Genomic DNA, 19307 nt, shown 5'->3' with positions numbered 1-19307 from the left:
TAAGTGGCTCCCCCAAGGTTAAACATTTACTATATGCAAATTGATTTAATGGGAATGTGTACAGAGTGTTACACATTGAAATGCTTTTTCTACCCCATCCCCGCCGTCTCTCTAAGTACTGTACTATGAATTGTGGAGTGTAATATATGCAGTCCCAGCCAACAAGGTGCATAATCTATGGAAGGTGCATAATCTGTGGAAGGTGCCTAGTTTCCCTAAAATTTAGTAGGCCAATCGATGAAACAGAATAATTTGACCCCTTCTAATTCATCTGGAGCTTTGTGGGAACTAGCAAAATGAATCCGTGAATACTGCTTGAGTAGCTTGCAACTTTTTGTGTTCTTGCTGATTTAGTCTTGGAACTAAGTTGCATCCACATTGCATTCATCTCTAGTAGTTCCCTGCAAAACTGCTTTCCCCAAAATTACTAATTAGAAACTCTGGATGACTTGCCTTCCTGCTAGAAATTGGCGGTGCTTGCACCTAGAAATAAATGTGACTGGAGATGTGGTTTATCTAGTTGAGGCTCAAAGTTGCTCGTTCTCACTTTTGAATCTCACTTTTTAGTCCATTTCAGAAAAATTCTAAAATAACAAAATGTCAGAACTAAATTGATTTAGCCCACCCCTCTCATTTTATAGACAGGGGAACTGAGGCTCAGGGAGAGGAAGTAAAGTGCCCAAGGAATGTATAAAGTTGTTGAGCTGGAATGTTCATCTAGGTTCTCATGCCATATTCCAGATGAGCCCTAGCCTCATAACCACCTTGGGTGAGGACCCTGACATGGTGACCAGAGCCAAAGAGAATCCAGGAAAGATTTCTCTGATATGAGAATGAAGGTGATCCTGTAATCCTCTGTTGTCTTTTCCCCATGATATTTGGCACACTCCATCCTTCCCTTCCCTCAGCCTGGCATTTTGACCTTCTCTATTCCCTGGTGAGTGACTCATTGACAGTCATAGGAACAGGCATTGTTTAGTACCAGGGACGTCCCAGGACCTCGTGGTTTTGTACATTGTGTTGCTCCCACCTGAAAATCATGAGTGGGCCCAGTGTTCTTACAAGGCCTTATGGAAATGGTTGTGTTTACAAATTTAAGGCAATTTTGAGTTGAATGTTCTGGTCCAAGGATCATCCCCTGGTACGTATATATGCCAGGCCCTCTACTGAGCATTTTCTTTTTTTTTCTTTTTCTGGAGAATGGGGTCTCACTATGTTGTCCAGGCTTATCTCAAGCTCCTGAGCTCAAGCCAGCCTCCCACCCCTGCCTTTCTAATTGCTGTGATTACAGGTGTGACCCACCACGCCTGCCCAGCATTTTCAGTACTGAATGCAATGTGGGGAAGGCTCTGGCCTCAAACCACCTGTGTCTGAATTATGTCCCCCCCTTCCACAGGGGATTACAACCTGGTTTTCTCATATGTAAAATTGGGAGAACAATAGTATCTACCTCATAAAGTTGTTATTCTGAGCATTAAATAAGATAATTGATGCAAAATGTTTTTTATGATATGGCACATACATGGTAAACACAAGACATGTGTGAGTTAAAAACATGAAACAGGCCAGGCACAGTGGCTCACACCTGTAACCCCAGCACTTTGGGAGGCTGAGACAGGAGGATTGCTTGAGCCCAGGAGTTTGAGAACAGCCTGGGCAACATGGCAAGATCCTGTCTCTCCAAAATTAAAAAATTATCCAGGCATGGTGGTATGCACCTGTGGTCCCAACTACTCGGGAGGCTGAGGCAGGAGGATTGCTTGAGCCCAGGAGGTCGAGGCTGCAGTGAGCCGTGCTTGTACCACTGACCACTCCAGCCTGGGCAATAGAGCAAGACCCTGTCTAAAGAAAAAAAAACCCCACAAAACAGGTGTCATCCCCATTTTACAGATATAACCCTGAAGCTGGAAAAGTAAAGCAACTCACAGCTAGGAAGGCCATAGCCGATGTCCTAAACACAATCTATTTGGCCACTGAGTCTCTACACCTGAGCATTTGCCTATACTCACTTGGGTGGTCGCTTTGCAATATACTCAGCTCTTTCCACATTATGCTATTTACATGTGGTCAAATATAAATCCAATTTTGTTAGAAGACAATCAATTCCACTAAAGCTGCCCCCAAAGCCAGGGTTGGCAAGACACCTTTAGCTAGATTGCTACTCTCCCCTCCTTCCATCCATCCATTGCCTGTCCTTCAAATAATTCCCTCTCAGTGACTCTTCCCTGAACATTCTATCCCTTGGGGATCTCTTTTTCCTCTGAAATTTAATGTATTATTGATATCACTCCTTCTGACAATTCATTATTCTTCACCTGTGGCATCCCTTCTGCTTTTTGACTTTTCACATATTAATGTCTTGATTTTCCAAGTGCAAATGAACTCTTGAAAGCACAAATGGCCTTTTCTCCTTCACACCATCAAGAGTATTTCACACAGGACCATGTGCATGGACCACTCGATAAATATTTGATTGATTGAAATTCAGACATTTAGGTGATCATCTCAATGTTCTATTAACATGGTGAGATAGAATTTATTTAGATAAATTTGGTGTCATGCTGATTTAAGGCACTCAGAAAATCTAGGCTTATTTCAATGTCTGAAAACTTTTTTGACTATAGTTAATAACAACGTATTGTATTCTTGAAAATTGCTGAGAGAGTAGATTTCAAATGTTCTCACTACAAGAAATGATAAAGATAAATATGTGAGGTTATGCAGCTGTCAATTCATTTGATTTAGCCATTCCACAATGTATACTTATTTCAAAACATGTTGTACACAATAAATGTGGATAATTTTTGCCAATTAAAAAAATAGGCCAGGTGCAGCGGCTCATGCCTATAATCTTAGCACTTTGAGAGGCTGGGGAGGATCACTTGAGCCAGGAGTTCAAGGTTGCAGTGAGCTTTGATCCTACCACTGCACTCCAGCCAATTAGGAAAATTTTTTAATTTATTTATTAACTAATCAAACAACAAAAAATAAATATTTTTCTTAATTGGAAAAAATGCATGTTAATTGCAGAAAACTTTGAAAATGACAGAAAGTATAACAAATGAAATAAAATATCCTCAATACCAATACCTGGTTTTGTTAACACTTACATGTATCTTCTTCCGTTCCCTCCATATGAACAAAGTACATTTAAATAACATCCTAAACTTATTTTCTATAGATTCATATTTATGAATAAATCTATATTTGATAAACAAAATTATTGTTAATGAAATATTCTGGGCCGGGTGCAGTGGCTCACACCTGTAATCTCAGTACTTTGGGAGATTGAGGTGGGTGGATCACTTGAGGCCAGGAGTACGAGACCAGCCTGGCCAACATGGTGAAACCTTGTCTCTACTAAAAATACAAAAATTAGCCAGGCATAGTGATGCACATCTGTAATCCCAGCTACTCGGGAGGCTGAGGCAGTAGATTTGCTTGAGCCCGGGAGGCGGAGGTTGCAGTGAGCCAAGATTGCGCCGCTGCACTCCAGCCTGGGCGACAGAGCGAGACTCCGTCTCAAAAAACAAACAAACGAAAGAAATATTCTGGATTTAGGGAGCTGAAACATGAGTTGGGTGTGTTATTACTGAAATAATATGATGAGAAAGAAGTTTAATGACCCAGAGTTTTCTCTCTTTATAAATTTTCATTCTTTTTATGTTCACTTTTTTTTTGAGACAGGGTCTCACATTGTCGCCCAGGCTGGAGTGCAGTGGTGCAATCATGGCTCATGTAGCCTTGATCTCCAGGGCTCAAGTGATCCTCCTGCTTCAGCCTCCCTAGTATCTGGGAGTACAGGTGCACTCCACCAGGCCCAGCTAATTTTTTAACCCATCTCCTGTTTCCCCCAAGAATACTTTTGTCTCTTACCCTCATGTAACATCATATACATTTCTGTTACGTGAGGACTAGAGACAAGTTCTATTTAGAAATAACTCCCAAGAATGGTTTTTATATTTTATTTTCATATTGAAAATGAGTCAGATTTGCTTCAGCCTCAAAGAGAATGAGTTGTACTTTTTTTTTTTCCAAATAGGAAATGGGTTAAAACATTTTTTGTAGAGATGGGGATCTCACTGTGTTTCCCAGGCTGGTCTCAAACTCCTGAGCTCAAGCGATCCTCCCACCTTTGCCTCCCAAAGTGCTGGGATTACAGGTATGAGCCACCACACCCAGCCTTATGTTCACTTTTTACAAAATTGTGATTATATTTTATGTAGCTAAATACAACTGCATTGTATATTTTCATAGAACAGATTTCTTTCTCCAGATGAATTCTTCCTAAATGTAATTTTAAACAGCCATATGGTCTTCCATTCGAAGCCTCAATCCTCATTTCTTCAGTTTTTGTTTTTTTCTTTAGATTGCTTCCCATTTTTCACTTTTATAATGACGCTGTACAGAGCTCTTTTGCATAATAGCTTTGGTCTGTTCTGGGTTGTTTGTAAATTGTCTGCTCTACACTCTTTACCCATTTGCTGTTTGCGGGCCCTAGTGTTTTTCTTAACAATTTATACAAACTAAAGATGCAAAATCTTTAAATTCTGGTTTGCCATACTTGTTTCGGTTTTTTTTTTCTGTTTGACTTTAAATTTTGTTAACATGTGAAGTTCTAATAGTTTACAGCCAAATCTATTTTTCACGTATTTCTTTGTGATTTCTTCCATCGCGTATAAACTGAGAAAGTTTTCTCTCATCTGGGGATTTAATAAATATTATTAAATACAGTAATATTCAATCCTAATTTCTTCTAATTCTAATGGCTCGATTTTAAAATATTTACCTCCTTAATCCGTTTGGAATTCATTTTGCTATCTAGGGTCTGGATCTAAGTTATTTTCTTTTTCCTTACAGGTAGCTAACACATTGTCTTGTGGGCAACATTTGTTAAATAATGATTTCCTTTCCTCCACTTGCTTTGTGAACTACTCTTATAACATTTATTGTACACACAGGCACATTTTTTCAAATTAGAATGAATTTGACTTTTCCTTGCCCAAAACTATGCTTTCATTTTGTTAATGTAGCAGCTGACAGCTCAGGCTCCAGCACCAGCCTGCCTGAGCACAAAGGCTGATGAACTGTTTTTGTCATCTTGAGCATATTAGATAGCCTTTCTGTGTCTTAGTTTTATCCTCTGTTAATTAAAAAATAATAATAGTATCTACCTCCTGGGGTGGTTGTGAGAATTGGATGAGTTAATGTATATAAAAGTGTCTGCCACATAAAACATGCTCAGTAAATATTCAATACCCTTATTATTATTAGAGATTGGAGGAACTTTCCATTTCCAGAAATTATAACCTCTAGTACTCATTTCAGATAAGGGTTGCAGCACACACCCTTGCTCTCAAATAGCTGCAAAATAATTTACCATTTTGTCAGATACTGATTATTGGTGCAGTAATCAATACTACACTGACTTATTATTCTTTATTATAGTAAGAAACAATCCTCATACTTTTATTAACTTCAAAAATCAGTAATAAGTATTCAGTTTATCCAGTACATTTTGGCACTTTACCAAGATCATAATTTTAAGAATTTGCTCTATCAATATTGTACTTGTATTGTATAAAAGACGGCTTCCTGACATGATTGGGATTTAGGATTTTGAGTCAGTTGATTTAGGAAACATGAGTCTTCCAGCTGGCAGCGCGGCAAATTTTTCGATCTTCCTAAGCCTTAGTTTCCTCATCTATGAAGTAGTGGTAATGTCTATTTTTGTAGAGTGAGAGGATTAAAGCACATGGAAAATACTCAATGTTTGTTTCCATCTTTGTAATAATCAATTTCCTCAACATTCTGGGCTAACTTCTTGATATTACCATATATACATACCTCCATATTCATAAATGAGATGAACTCAAGAGTTTCTGTCTTCCTGTGCCCTGTATTGGCTTGTAGAATAATAATTATGTGTTCCTTAAAAGTTTGAAACTCCTCATTTGTCAAACCATCTAGACAGGTTTTGAGGAGGTAAGTCTGGTAATGCTTCTAATTTATTTATTTATTTATTTATTATTTATTTATTTATTTATTTATTTATTTATTTATTTCTCTTTCTTTCTCTCTCTTTCTCTCTTTCTTTCTCTCTCTCTCTTTCTTTCTTTTTCTTTTCTTTCTTTTCTTTTTAATAGACACGGGGTCTTGCCTTGTTGCCCAGGCTGATCTCCAACTCCTGGGCTCAAGCTATTCAACTGCCTCAGCCTCCCAAAGTGCTAGGATTTCAAGTGTGAGCCACTGGGCTCATCCAATGCTTTTAATTTCTAAACAATAATAGCTGGCATTCTTTGGATGCTTATTACTATGTGCCAAAAGTTCTAATAACTATTTCACATAGCTCATCTAATTTCATCCTCAGAAGTAGTTATCATTTATATTTGTCTTACCTAGTCCCGAAATTAGTTACTGTTCCCATCTCACATATTAAAAGACTGAGGCTTTGAGAGGTTAAATAGCCAGGCCAAGCTCATGCAGAGAATGAGCTGGGATTTGAACCCAAGCAGTCTGACTCCAGCTTCTTTGCCTTTAGTGGCTAGATACCATGCTGCTTCCTAAACTTATTTCTTGTTATTTTGGTTTGGTTTTGGTCTAAGTTTTCTGTGCCATATGGAATCAATTTTGTTAATTTATATTTTTCTAGGAAACTATCCAATTTACTGAGATTTCGTCAAAAAAATTTTGTAATCTAACATTTTTTTAAAACCTCTTCTTTTTTTTGGTACCCCATTTTTGTTGAAAAATGTTAATCCCTTCTGTTTCTGAGATTAATAGTTCCTATATTATTAATTTGGTTTATTTGTGTTTCCTCCTTTTCTTGATTATTGGAAACTGCATATTAAACTGGGAGAGAAAGTCTAGCAGTGTGGAGGAGGCTGGATGTTACAAAATGGAAATAAAGATACTTTTATTTTTAAATTTTCCATTTCCATCCAGCTTTGCTTTCTTTTCGCCTTACCTCACCCCAGCCTTTAAAGAGCAGGGGCCGGGCGCGGTGGCTCACGCTTGTAATCCCAGCACTTTGGGAGGCCGAGGCGGGCGGATCACGAGGTCAGGAGATCGAGACCACGGTGAAACCCCGTCTCTACTAAAAAAATACAAAAAATTAGCCGGGCGTGGTGGCGGGCGCCTGTAGTCCCAGCTACTCGGAGGCTGAGGCAGGAGAATGGCGTGAACCCGGGAGGCGGAGCTTGCAGTGAGCCGAGATTGCGCCACTGCACTCCAGCCCGGGCGACAGAGCGAGACTCTGTCTCAAAAAAAAAAAAAAAAAAAAAGAGCAGGATGCTCAGGGCTGAAAAGAGCCTTAGGAGTACTTTGCCAAGCTCCCTAATTCACCAGGGCCTAGAGGGGACGTCTCCCTGTCCAAAGTCACACCGTTAGCAAGTGACAGAGCCAGGAGAAGGCAGGCCCTAGCTCCCTTCTTTCCCCTTCTTTTGTTCTCCCTTCTTTTTGTTCTCTTTCCATGATACCTTAGCTAATGTTAAAAACAACAAATTAATGGAGACAGCAAAGTTTACAGCTACTTCATTTGAAAAGATTAATAAAGTCAGTTGACAATGTTGATTATAATTACTTTGATCCATATGATTTTTCTTTTTTTTTTTTTTTTCTTTTCAGACAGAGTCCTGCTCTGTCACACAGGCTGGAGTGCAGTGGCGTGATCTCAGCTCTCTGCAACCTCCGCCTCCTGGGTTCAAGCAATTCTCTGCCTCAACCTCTCGAGTAGCTGGCATTACAAGTGCCTGCCACCATGCCTGGCTAATTTCTGTATTTTTAGTAGAGATGGCGTTTCACCATCTTGGCCAGGCTGGTCTTGAACTCCTGACCTCATGATCCACCCGCCTTGGCCTCCCAAAGTGCTGGGATTACAGATGTGAGCTACTGCGCCCAGCCTAATCCATATGATTTTTCCTGGAAATCATCTTCTATTGTGATCTTGCTTTAAACCATTCTTTCTAGAATAAACCTATCCAAAGAAAGCATGGTGTCTGGCAGGAAAGTGGGCGTCTTTTTATTCTCCCCCTGATATTACACTGCACCTATTGGAAAGGCCATGAGAAAGCTCCTGTGTCCGTGGAGGAGGGAAACTTAATAAAATGGAATCCAGCCTTAACTCAAGTCTGAAGCAAACAAAATAAATGCTCTTAGCACTGGGACGAAGTGGGGTTTTTTTGGTGGGGGGAGGAGGGACAGGGTTTTACTCTGTCACCCAGGCTCTTCTCAAACTCCTGGTCTCAAGTGATCCTTCCACCTCGCTCTCCCAAAGTGCTGAGATTACAAGCGTGAGCCACCGTGCCCAGCCTAAAGTTTGGTTTTGAGGTGCCTGGCAGGGCACTACGTTAGTGTGGGGTCTGGGTGTCAAAATTCAGCACAGTGGAAGATGACAGAACCGTCCCTACCTCAAGGATGGAACGAGGCACACCAAACCCTCACACAGTCCATGCACTTTTTCACAACATAATTACCTTAAATTGCCCATTTCCCGGTTATTTGTTTTGTGTGTGCGTGTGTGTGCACGCATGCACGTGCACGTGCAAATGAGCAGATGTCTCTGCTGATTGTCTGATCAGCAGTCTGTAATTAGACCCCAAGGAACAACCTGCTCATTGTGGTTAGGGGCCATTAGCCGTTTAAATAATGACATCTGTCATAATTTTCATACCTTGGATCTTATCTCCAAACTGTACTCAAAACAAATGCCTAAGTTTTCTAAAACAAACCAATCCAATTTTTAATAGTTCTAGTCACCATCATGATGGAGGATTTTAGGGTTGAATAATACCTAATAATTACTGAGTGCCTCGTGTATGCCTGGAATTGTAGAAAGGTCTTTACAAACAGCATAAATCACTGAGCTCATGCAAGAGCTCTGTGAGGTAGGAAACTATTATTATTCTCACTTTATAGATACTGAAATTATTAAACTGAGACACTGAATTCAATAAGTAACATCTAGAAGGGAACTGAACTGAAATTAGTATTTAAGAATGTTGGACGTCCATACTACTTACTGTTTTCATTTGGACGAGCTGCTGTGTGTCATTTGGCTAGCAAGGGAGACAGGGTCTCACTCTGTCACCAGGCTCTTCTCAAACTCCCAGCCTCAGTGATCCTTCCACCTCGCTGTCCCAAAGTATATGCTCTGAGTATATGCTCAGAATATATTAAAATGTGGAAGATGGTGTAGACAATCTAGTTTTGTACAAAGGGCCAAAATAAGGCATTAATCTTAAAATAATGGAACATATATCAAATTCAGTGATTCTCAACTGGGAGCAAACCCTCCTACCTCAGGGGGCCTTTGGAAATGTGTGGGGTCATTTGGGGTCCTTTTGGCCATTCCACTGGCCTGTTACACTGGGGGGCTTTCAGGAGCCTCCACAACCTGCCGTCTGCAAGACAATTTTAGACAATAAGGACTTGTCTGGTTCCAAATGTCAGATGCTGCCGAGAAACACTGATCAAGGGCAATGGTAGGAATTCGAAATGATACTGTAAAACTCAAAGGTGGCAAACTCAAATGCCTTTAGGGATTAGTCAGGAAGTGAAGAAATCATGTCCCATTTTAGGGGCATACAAATTCAAATCACTAAAGCACTTCATCAGACAAAAATTAGGTGTCAAATGTGGCCTGTGGATCGCCTGGTTGGAGCATTTTAATGGAGGTTTTTCTGACCAAAAACATGTTTACGATATATTAAGAGGAAAAAAAAAGCTAACAATCTGTATGATTCCATGTTTTAAAGACATTGTCTCTGTGTACACACATTATTTGCATATATACATGCACTTATATTCATGAAAATATTTAGAAAATTTTCTGGAAGGATATGGAATAAGATTTGGGGTAATTTTGGCTGGGCGCGGTGGCTCACGCCTGTAATCCCAGCACTTTGGGAGGCCAAGGTGGGCGGATCACCTGGGGTCAGGAGTTTGAGACCAGCCTGACCAACATGGAGAAACCCTGTCTCTACTAAAAATACAAAATTATCAGGGCGTGGTGGTGCATACCTGAAATCCCAGCTACTCCCAGGGGCAAGCCATCCTACCTGGCCCAAGTCACTTTTGACTGAGCTTTCATTGTGGAGTTTGCTGATCATTGGGCAATATCGGATTTTTCTATCCATTTGTCTAAGGACTCCGAGGAGGTGAGAGTCAGGTAATTTCCTGGAGTCTTTTCTCGCTCCTTGTCTGGGTCAGTCCCCAGGGTCCCTCCCTCCTGCCTCCCTGCGGCCCTCCTTACCAGCAACTAAGTCACAGCTCTCCTACAGAAAGAATCCATAAGCCCTGCTGCTAACAAGGTGACCTGTGGCGCTTCTTGGCACTGGATGCATGGATGAATGGAGAGAGGGCTCCAGCACAAACAGGAAGGGGAATTCTCCAATCTAGAACATTACTGCTTTTCACTCCCCACCTACCCCTTTCACATGCTGAATCTATACCAAATAAGGAACTCATATCTGGATCCTGAATCCACTTTTATAAACCAAACTAAACAGAAATCTTTGGGAGTGAAAATGTTAAGTGCACTTTATGCATCAAGGTTCTTTAGGAGAAGTGTCTAGAATGTATCATGTAGGAAAGTGGGGACTGAAGCAAGTATGATGAATAAACTGGGCATGTGTCACAACTGATCCTCAAGTAGCTGAGTTTGCCCAAGGGAAATTTGTATAAAGAGCCCTGGAGTCCTGACCAGCTCCTTACCTCTTGCAGATCTCCAGCACCCTGCCAGTGGCGCTACTGAGAGACGAGGTGCCAGGGTGGTTCCTGAAAGTGCCTGAGCCCCAACTTATCAGCAAGGAGCTCATCATGCTGACAGAGTGAGTGGCCCAAGAAGAGCAGGAGCAAGGCTCCCACCAAGCTGACTGGTGTAGCTGGCTTCCAAGCACACATAGCACCCTTCCTGGCTGCCCCAGCCTTATTGTCCAGAGAGACAAAGGGACCTACCCTGGGACACGCAGCAATGCCAGATGTCTGCCTCCAGCTAGGACAGGGATAGGTCTGCAATTGTATTCACATCCTTGCAATCTCTGACTTTGCCCCTTTTTCTTTCCCAACAGAGTCATGGAGGTCTGGCATGGCTTAGTGATTGCGGTGGTGTCCCTCTTCCTGCAGGCCTGCTTCCTCACTGCCATCAACTACCTGCTCAGCAGGCACATGGGTAACTGGCTCAGCATCCTCTTCCCTCCTAGTCACTCTCAGAAACCATTCTCGAGCCTCCAGCAGGAGAAGACCCCTTTGGAGTTCCCAAACGTCACTCAAAAACCTACCAGAGGACCCACCAGCCAAATCCCTTCCCACCGCTCGCCCTCCCCCCAGTAACTGTAACTGGGTAATCCCCACTCTGACCTCACCTTTTAACCAACTATTTCTGGCTGGAAGTGGCCGTCCACATCCATCTACTACCCAGACCTTCTGCCTAGACACAGCTTTTGCAAGGCCTATGAGGAAGTGCTTGTGTAATCTGGTCTAATTAATTTTCTTCATCACTGTTAAAGGACTGAATATGAAGAAATGTCCTTGAATTACAACAGAAGGAAATATGGTTGGACTTAGAGATTAGTTTAAATTCTTGAACTGATAAACAATAGAAGGTAGTGAAGCTCGGTCCTGGAAAGGCATTTCAATTAGGGAAAATAAAACAATGCTGCTTTGGTTGTGCTAAGAGAAAGGATGGGGCAAGATGATGTTTTGAGGGTCTTTCTAGTTAAGTCTACCTTCGTTCATTCATTTGTTCATTCGTTCATTCAACAGGTATTTCTTGAGCATCTAAGACACTCTTTGGGCCTAGGCTATACAACAGGGAACAAAACAAAAATTCCTACCCTCAGAATCTTTCATTCCATTTGACAACAAACAAGATAAACAAGTAAAACATGTATATGCTAGATTATGGTAAGTGCTAGGGAGGAAAAATGGAGCAAGGGAGTTGATACAGCTTGGTGGATGGCTGGCATCCCCAAAAGGCTAACCTTTGAGTATAAACTTGCAGGGAGTGAGGCGTGAACTCTGCCTGCAAAGGCCTGAAGGAGGAACGTGTTAGGCACACACTAGCAAGAGCAAAGAGGCTGGGCAGCTGGAGCAGGCAGAGAGAAGCCGGAGAAAGCCAGAGAGGAGGGAGGAGTGAGGCCTCGGAGGCTGGGACTTGGCTTTTTCCAAGTGAGGCGCGGAACCCCGGTAGGGTTTTGAGCACAGTAGTGCTGAGGTTTGAAGGGATCTTTCCGAAAGGTTTGCTTTACTGAGGGCAGTGTTCAACAGGCACTGATTCAAGAGCTGACGAGCTTAACCCAGGCAGCTTCCACTTTTTTTTTTTTTTTGAGATGGAGTCTCACTCTGTCCTCCAGGCTTGAGTGCAGTGTCACAGTCTCGGCTCACTGCAACCTCTGCCTCCCAGGTTCAAGCGATTCTCTTGCCTCAGTCTCCCTAGTAGCTGATATTACAGGCACGCATCACCACGCCCAGCTAATTTTTGCATTTTTGTAGAGACAGGGTTTTACCATGTTGACCAGGCTGGTCTCAAACTTCTGACCTCAAGTGATCCATCCATCTCAGCCTCCCAAATTGCTGGGATTACAGGCATGAGCTACTGCGCCTGGCCAGCTTCCACTTTTGATCCCTGCCCTCTCCCTTTTAGCCCACCAGAGTGAACAGATACTGAAAGCAGCCAGGCTCCAGGTCCCCAGGCCCAGCCCTGCCCACCGTCATCCACCTGCTGTCAAAGAGATGAAGGAGACTCAGACAGAGAGAGACATCCCAATTTCTGATCCCCTTTACAGGCGTGAGTAAGGGGTTGGGGGGAGAACTTGTCTAGGGACTTACTTTGCTCTCTCTGGACACCCAGGACCTCCCTGCAGCAACCCCGTGGGCCCAAACCTCTGGCCTGAGGATTCCTCACAGCCACATCAGGACAGGCCTTGCCAGCCTACTTTTTTTTCAGAAAGATGTTTTATTCTATTTCGTGGGGAAGATCCTTCTGAGTTTGTGTGGGTCTAAGTTCTTTCCCGGGTTTAGTCGTGTGCAAATGATTGCAGGAGGCTTGGGAAATGTCCCTGCTCTTCTCTTTGTAAAGCCATGGCATCTTTTCTTCGGATTGATCAGCTAATGGTGGAGTTAAAATTTCACCTGCCTCTGCCTGCCTCCACCGTGGCTGCTGCTGTGTCAGTGTTATTGGCTGGCTCTGTAGCTGTCTCCTCCACAGTCCCTAGAGGGACCCTTCTTCATGGTCTTAGATCTGCATGGGTATCTGAGTGTATAAATGTGAATCTTGCTGCTGGTTCAAATCTACATCACCCTCCTGCAAGTGAGCCAATAGGTCATCACTATTCACAGTGGAAATGGCTGCTTTGGCAACAAGGCAACTCCCTGATAGGGGCTCACTCACCAGAGATTGCACTTCTTCCACTGGTTTATCTCTTGATTGGTTTGAATTTGCTCTGTCCTGATTTTATCTTTTCAGTTGAGACATGGCCTCAGTGCCTTCCTGTGGGGACCTGAGGGTGCTGCTCATATGCATGTTTCAGCAGAATTGGAGAGGCACTGGCCTTACCCTAACCCCTGGCCCCAAAGCTTCACCAAAGCCTGGCTAGAATCAGAGATTGTTTAGCTGGCAGGGACCTCAGAGACTCTTGCTCAACCCTCTTGTCTTGGGGGTGACAAAAACCAGGGCACAAAACGAGATGTGATCTGCCTAGATTTAGTGACAGCTTTGGACTAGAAGGTGTAACTTCTAAGGCCAGAGCTGTTTGCATTGGGTCACATTGTCCCAGCATGTTCCTCCTGACTTTTCTTTCTGGAATACAGCCCTTTCCAAACACAGTGAACCTAGTGTATTTTTTAACATTAGTTTTAGATGGAGTTGAATGAAGCAGCAGTGCCTGGCCTCTTGGACATGTCCCTGCCTATTTTTGGAGACTTTCTCTCCCCTCACTCTTCCCCTATTCTGTTTCTCCTTCTTCCTCTTTTGGGGTCTCTGTATCTCTCTTCCCTACCCCCCCCTTTTTGTTGCTGGCTCTGCCTCTGTCTTTATCTGATAATAAGACAATTCTCCCTTCCATTATCTCTATCCTCTCTTAACACCCTCTGGCTTGCTTTGGAAGAGGAACCGTTTCTATTTCTCCCCAGATGACAGTGACACATCCTCGGATAGCTCGGACAGCTCCTGCAGTTTGCCTCCTGCCTGCCAGGTAATGGATGTGCCTAGTGATCTCAGACGAACATATGCAGTCTGGGGATCCCAGCTGTAAAATGCTGAAAACTCAGGTTACCCCAGCTATGGAGTGGGAGCAAGAAAAGAGGGTTTCTTGAGTCATCACAACATCCTCAGGTGAGGGGGGTCAGGCTTCCACCCATAACCCATATCGGCATGGATCACCCAAACAAAGTGGGTCTGAACAGACTGTAAAAATTAAAGTGCTAATAGGAAACCCTCTTCTCCACATACCACAGTCGTTGGGCTAAAGTCTGCTCTGAGTCGTGATCTCACTTGAATTGAGTCTCAGCCTCTTCCTGTTGCCTCCACCTGCTCGTCTGTAATCCCATTCCCTGCAGACAGGTGGAACAAAGTCACTGGTAATCTTCCTCATTGCCCTGGACTGCTCTCAGACACAGCTACTTGGACCTAGATCTTCCCCACCAAGCCATGGGCGAACCTCTTTGAGTAAGAGTTCAGTCCTGGGGTCTTATTGCCCCCAAACATGGTAGGGATCTTGACCCACGTGTCTCTGCTTTTCTCCTAAGGCCACCGAGGATGTGGATTACACACGAGTCATCTTTTCGGCCCCTGGAGAACTAAAAAATGACTCTGCCCTGGACTATGAGAACATAAAGGAAATCATAGATTATGTCAATGTTAATCCAGAAAGCCACAAGCCCAATTTCTGGTATTTTGTCAACCCTGCTCTGTCTGAGCCAGTGGAATACGATCAAGTGGCCATGTGAATTCTAAATATTTTTAATGGAGTCCAGTTCTCTACGGATTCTGACATTTAATTTGTAGGGAAAATGCCATTTTTCCCCCTTAAACAAGGCATGGGGCTCACAAGTCTATGGAGACAGGCCAAAAAGAATGTGGAGAAGAAAATTGACAAATACACAGAGGCCCTCAAGACCCATGGACTCCTGGTCTGTACCCAAAAAAGGCTGCTCATTCCTCAAAAACAAAAACAAGGCTTGGGTGGGAAAACAGGCCTATGCCCCGGCAAGAAAGATTCCGAGCAGATGTTATAGGAAGAACTTTCAGGTAAAGTGTGAGAACCATGGAGTCCATCAGCAGAGATAGTGGTGAAGTCTCTCCCCAGGGAAAATTTTAAAAAGGTTTAATCAGCTGTTATAGAGTTCTATTTGGCAATCTCATGGTTAAATGACTTCCCTTTGAGCTCTTTAATTATTGGCAATAAACAACTTCTTTAAAAGTTTTAAATAAAATAACAACCACTACCAGTTCCTCTTTTCCTGTTGCCTAACCCTGCAGTTTTCCTTGTTTTCAGTGATGTGTTTTGCTGAGTAATCCTCTTCTGTCCTCAGAACTTCAAATAGGGCATTTACAAAGCCCACCATCAATCAACCTTTGAATCTGCTGTTTCTTATAAGCCAAAAATGACAAACGGAATTTTGGTAGATATCAACCAGCATCATAATCTCTTATTCCGAGAAAAATCTCCCAAAGCTCAATCTAATATAATTCAAGATTCATTCGTATTTTTAAAAAAAAAAAAAAAAAAAACAATTAGGAATACAGGGACGCTTCCTAACTCAATTAAGAATGATTTATCTCAAATCAGGAGATTACATGATATTTAACTGTAAGCTCCTAGAAACAGTCCTATTAAGTCAGAAACAAAGTAACAATGTCCACAAGCCTGCCATTTCCTTTGTTGTCTAACATTGTTCTAGAAGTTCTAATCAGTGTGATAAAACAGTTAACAAAAACAAGAACTATGAAAAATTGGAGCCAGGCATGGTGGTGCAATGCCTGTAATCTCAGCACTTTGGGAGGCTGAAGCAGGTGGATCACTTGAGGTTAGGAGTTTGAGACCAAACTGGCCAACGTGGTGAAACCCCGTCTCTACTAAAAATACAAAAATGTGCTGGGCGTGCTGGTGGGCACCTGTAATCCCAGCTACTTGGGAGGCTGAGGCAGGAGAATCACCTGAACCCGGGATTTGGAGGCTGAGTGAGCCAAGATCGTGGCACCGCACTCCAGCCTGGGTGACAGAGCAAGACTCTGTCTCAAAAAAAAAAAAAAAAAAAAAAAAATAGAAATGAGGAATAATTTGTCAACCTTTTCAGATATCCTAGCCCTAGAAAACCAGAGAATTAAAATGCTTTAAAATTGATAACATGAGTAACCAGTGACTAGAGAAATATTTTTCTCCAACAGCTAATTTAAGACATGAAGTAAAAACAAATTTTGCTCATAATAGCTAAACAAACATGCCCCCAAAATTGAAACCCTAGGTTTACTCCTAGCCAAATTCAAACCCAAGATCAGTGGCATTCAGGTCTTAGACACCTGAGATTTATTAACTGTGCTCCATTTGCTGGCTGTGGATGACCCTCCCAGCCCTGGTGCTGAGAGCAGCAGGTAGGCTTTCCTCCTCCTGAGTTCTTCTTCCCCAAGATGATCTAAGGGGATGATTCTGGTTTGGGTTTCTGGGGTTGGAAAATGTTGCTGGTTTGTTTGTCTCTTCACCTTTTAGCTACCATTGTCATTCCTCTCCTTACAAATCTTTTCCTAATGGGGCACAACAGAGTCTACTATTAGACAGGCAGAATGAGGAATAAATACCAAAAATAATAACAGCAACATTGTCCCATCAAGAAGTGAAACTCTACTTCTTATTGATTTCTTCTATTTATTATTTATCTAATTATTTACTTTTAGAGACAGGGTCTCTGTCACTCAAACGGGAGTGCAGGAGTATGATCATTACTCAGTGTAACCTCAGATTCCTGGGCTCAAGTGATCCTCCTGCCAAAGCCTCTCAAGTAGCTGGGACTACAGGTGCATGCCATGATGCCCAGTTAATTTTAAAAATTGTTTTGTAGAGAGGGTTTCACTATGTTGCCCAGGCTGCTCTTGAACTCCTGACCTCAAGAGATCCTCCTACCTCGGCATCCCAAAGCACTGGGATTACAGGCATGAACCACTGCACCCAGCCTGTTCTCTTAAAAAAAGGGGAAAAAAAATGCCAGGTGCAGTGGCTCATGCCTATAATTCCAGTACTTTGGGAGGCCAAGGAGGTTGGATCATTTCAGGTCAGGAGTTCGAGACCAGCCCCTGACCAGCATGATGAAACCCCGTCTCTACTAAAAATACAAAAATTAGCTGGTTGTGGTGGTGCACGCCTGTAATCCCAGCTACTCGGGAGACTGAGGCAGGAGAACGGCTTAAACCGGGCTGCAGAGGTTGCAGTGAGCCGAGACGTGCCATTGTACTCCTGCCTGGGCGACAGAGCAAGACTCCATCTCAAAAAAAAAAAAAAAGAAAAGAAAAGAAAAAGAAAATGCAAGCGTGTACTGAAGAGATTCAGACAAGTTACACTGCACCCAAGAGACACTGCAGGGACACTGCTGAGACAGTTCCCACCAGGATAGGGGATGAGAGTAAACAGACCGCCTGCTTTCCGCAGAATTCTGGGACAGGCCTTGGGTGTTGAGAGGAGAGATCAACAAAAAGAAGATTGGGTGGGGTCAAGGCATCTATGACCTAATTGTGGGGACAGGAAAGAGCCAGAGAACATGTACAAAACAACATGTAACAAACAATGAACACAGAGCAATGAAACCAGAGCCTATCAGTATTTACACAGATCCGGGGAATAGGATGTTAGAATCAGCCAGGTTTAATCAGAAAAAACATCCCAGAAAGAGGTGATTTCTGACCTCGGTTTAGAAAAAAAGGGTGGAGGCTGGGCGTGGTGGCTCACGCCTGTAATCCCAGCACTTTGGGAGGCCGAGGTGGGCGGATCACAAGGTCAGGATATCAAGACCATCCTGGCTAACATGGTGAAACCCCGTCGCTACTAAAAATAAAAAAAAATTAGCCAGGCGTGGTGGCGGACACCTGTAGTCCCAGCTACTTGGGAGGCTGAGGCAGGAGAATGGTGTGAACCCGGGAGGCGGAGCTTGTAGTGAGCCGAGATCGTGCCACTGCACTCCAGCCTGGGGACAGAGTGAGACTCCATCTCAAAAAAAAAGAGAAAAAAGAAAAAAACGGTGGAAAATCAACTGATGGGAGAAAAGGCAGAAGGAAAAGGAACAGATCTGACCTGCTGCAGGCTCTCAATAAATGCCTGAGGGGCGGCCCTGAGTGGCACTGTCTGGAGAACTGTCTGTGTCTGGGCTCAGAGGCTGCTGTGATACTCTGGCGCAGGGAGTTGACGTCAGGGGAACCGGAGACCAGAGGCTGTAGAATGATTGTAGACCATCTGATTAAGCTCTGTAATAAACTCTGCTTCAGAAATATGGCATTCAATAGTGAATATATCATTGGAAGTTAACATTAGAACCCTCCCTGATTGCTTATAAAGTGAAGGCATTCTTGGAGACTGCTGTTAGATTTAACAGTTAGATTTAACAGTAGATTTAAACGTGTGACTCTACCAAGTGACTTACAGAGCTTAGAACTTCAATAGTGCACATGATTGTTCAGATGCCCTCATAAGTACAGAGAAAGGCTGATGTCACCTCCTGAGGAGTTTGAGCCAATAAGCTAATGATTAGGGCCAGCTAACAAATTGAGCTAATCCTCAAAGTCATTGCAAGCCACATAGAAATAGAATGGCCTTTTGTTTGTCATATTTCCATGAGCTTCAAGTGTGAGCTGTCTAAATCAGTACAAATAGTCACCTGTATCAGTAACCACCCTTTGAGGAGCATAGCTTCCAGTTCAGTGAAGTCACATTCTCCCACGTTATATGTCATTGGTACCTCCCAGGAACAATCGTACTGTTTCACACTGGGTTTCTCCATGGACGTGGACTGAACAAAGATTTTTCCAAAATTATCTGATAATAAGACACAGAAAAACTGATTTGCTATTGGCAACCAGTAGATGGTGGATTACATGCCAACAATGACCTAGGAATATAAACCACAGTAGACCATAATAAATATGACCTGTTTTCAATGAATTCTTATTCTAAAGGAGCAAGCATCCAAATGCTCACCATGGGAACTGCAGCAAAATTCCACGAGCATCTTATTAGCCACCAACACGTGCTAGGGTGAGGAGGTATTTTATGCTCAACATCAGTGGGTTTCTTTGCTTCTGGAATTGGGACAGATTGCTGGGCTCC

At 42.9% G+C, this 19307-nt stretch overlaps 1 protein-coding gene across 7 annotated transcripts in view; it reads left to right on the top strand.

Annotated features, from left to right (window-relative positions):
- RHEX (regulator of hemoglobinization and erythroid cell expansion) overlaps positions 1-15467 on the top strand; it is a 41105-nt gene extending 25638 nt beyond the window's left edge. For 6 of the 7 annotated variants that reach the window (XM_063613673.1, XM_063613669.1, XM_063613672.1 and 3 more), the window contains 5 exons: positions 10723-10829; positions 11070-11170; positions 12644-12787; positions 14131-14192; positions 14746-15467. In XM_063613673.1, coding sequence (XP_063469743.1) covers positions 10723-10829; positions 11070-11170; positions 12644-12787; positions 14131-14192; positions 14746-14946 — 615 coding nt within the window. In that variant the 3' untranslated portion in view covers positions 14947-15467. Of the gene's footprint in view, positions 1-4020; positions 4163-10722; positions 10830-11069; positions 11171-12643; positions 12788-14130; positions 14193-14745 lie in introns of those variants that run through there. The other variant, XM_055234729.2, reaches the window with a different exon arrangement.
- Positions 15468-19307: the final 3840 nt, after the last annotated feature.

Source organism: Symphalangus syndactylus, chromosome 19, assembly GCF_028878055.3.
Source record: "Symphalangus syndactylus isolate Jambi chromosome 19, NHGRI_mSymSyn1-v2.1_pri, whole genome shotgun sequence".
Classification (NCBI taxonomy): domain Eukaryota; kingdom Metazoa; phylum Chordata; class Mammalia; order Primates; family Hylobatidae; genus Symphalangus; species Symphalangus syndactylus.
The sequence above is the reverse complement of the archived record's forward strand: the minus strand, read 5'-3'. Positions and strand labels throughout refer to the sequence as shown.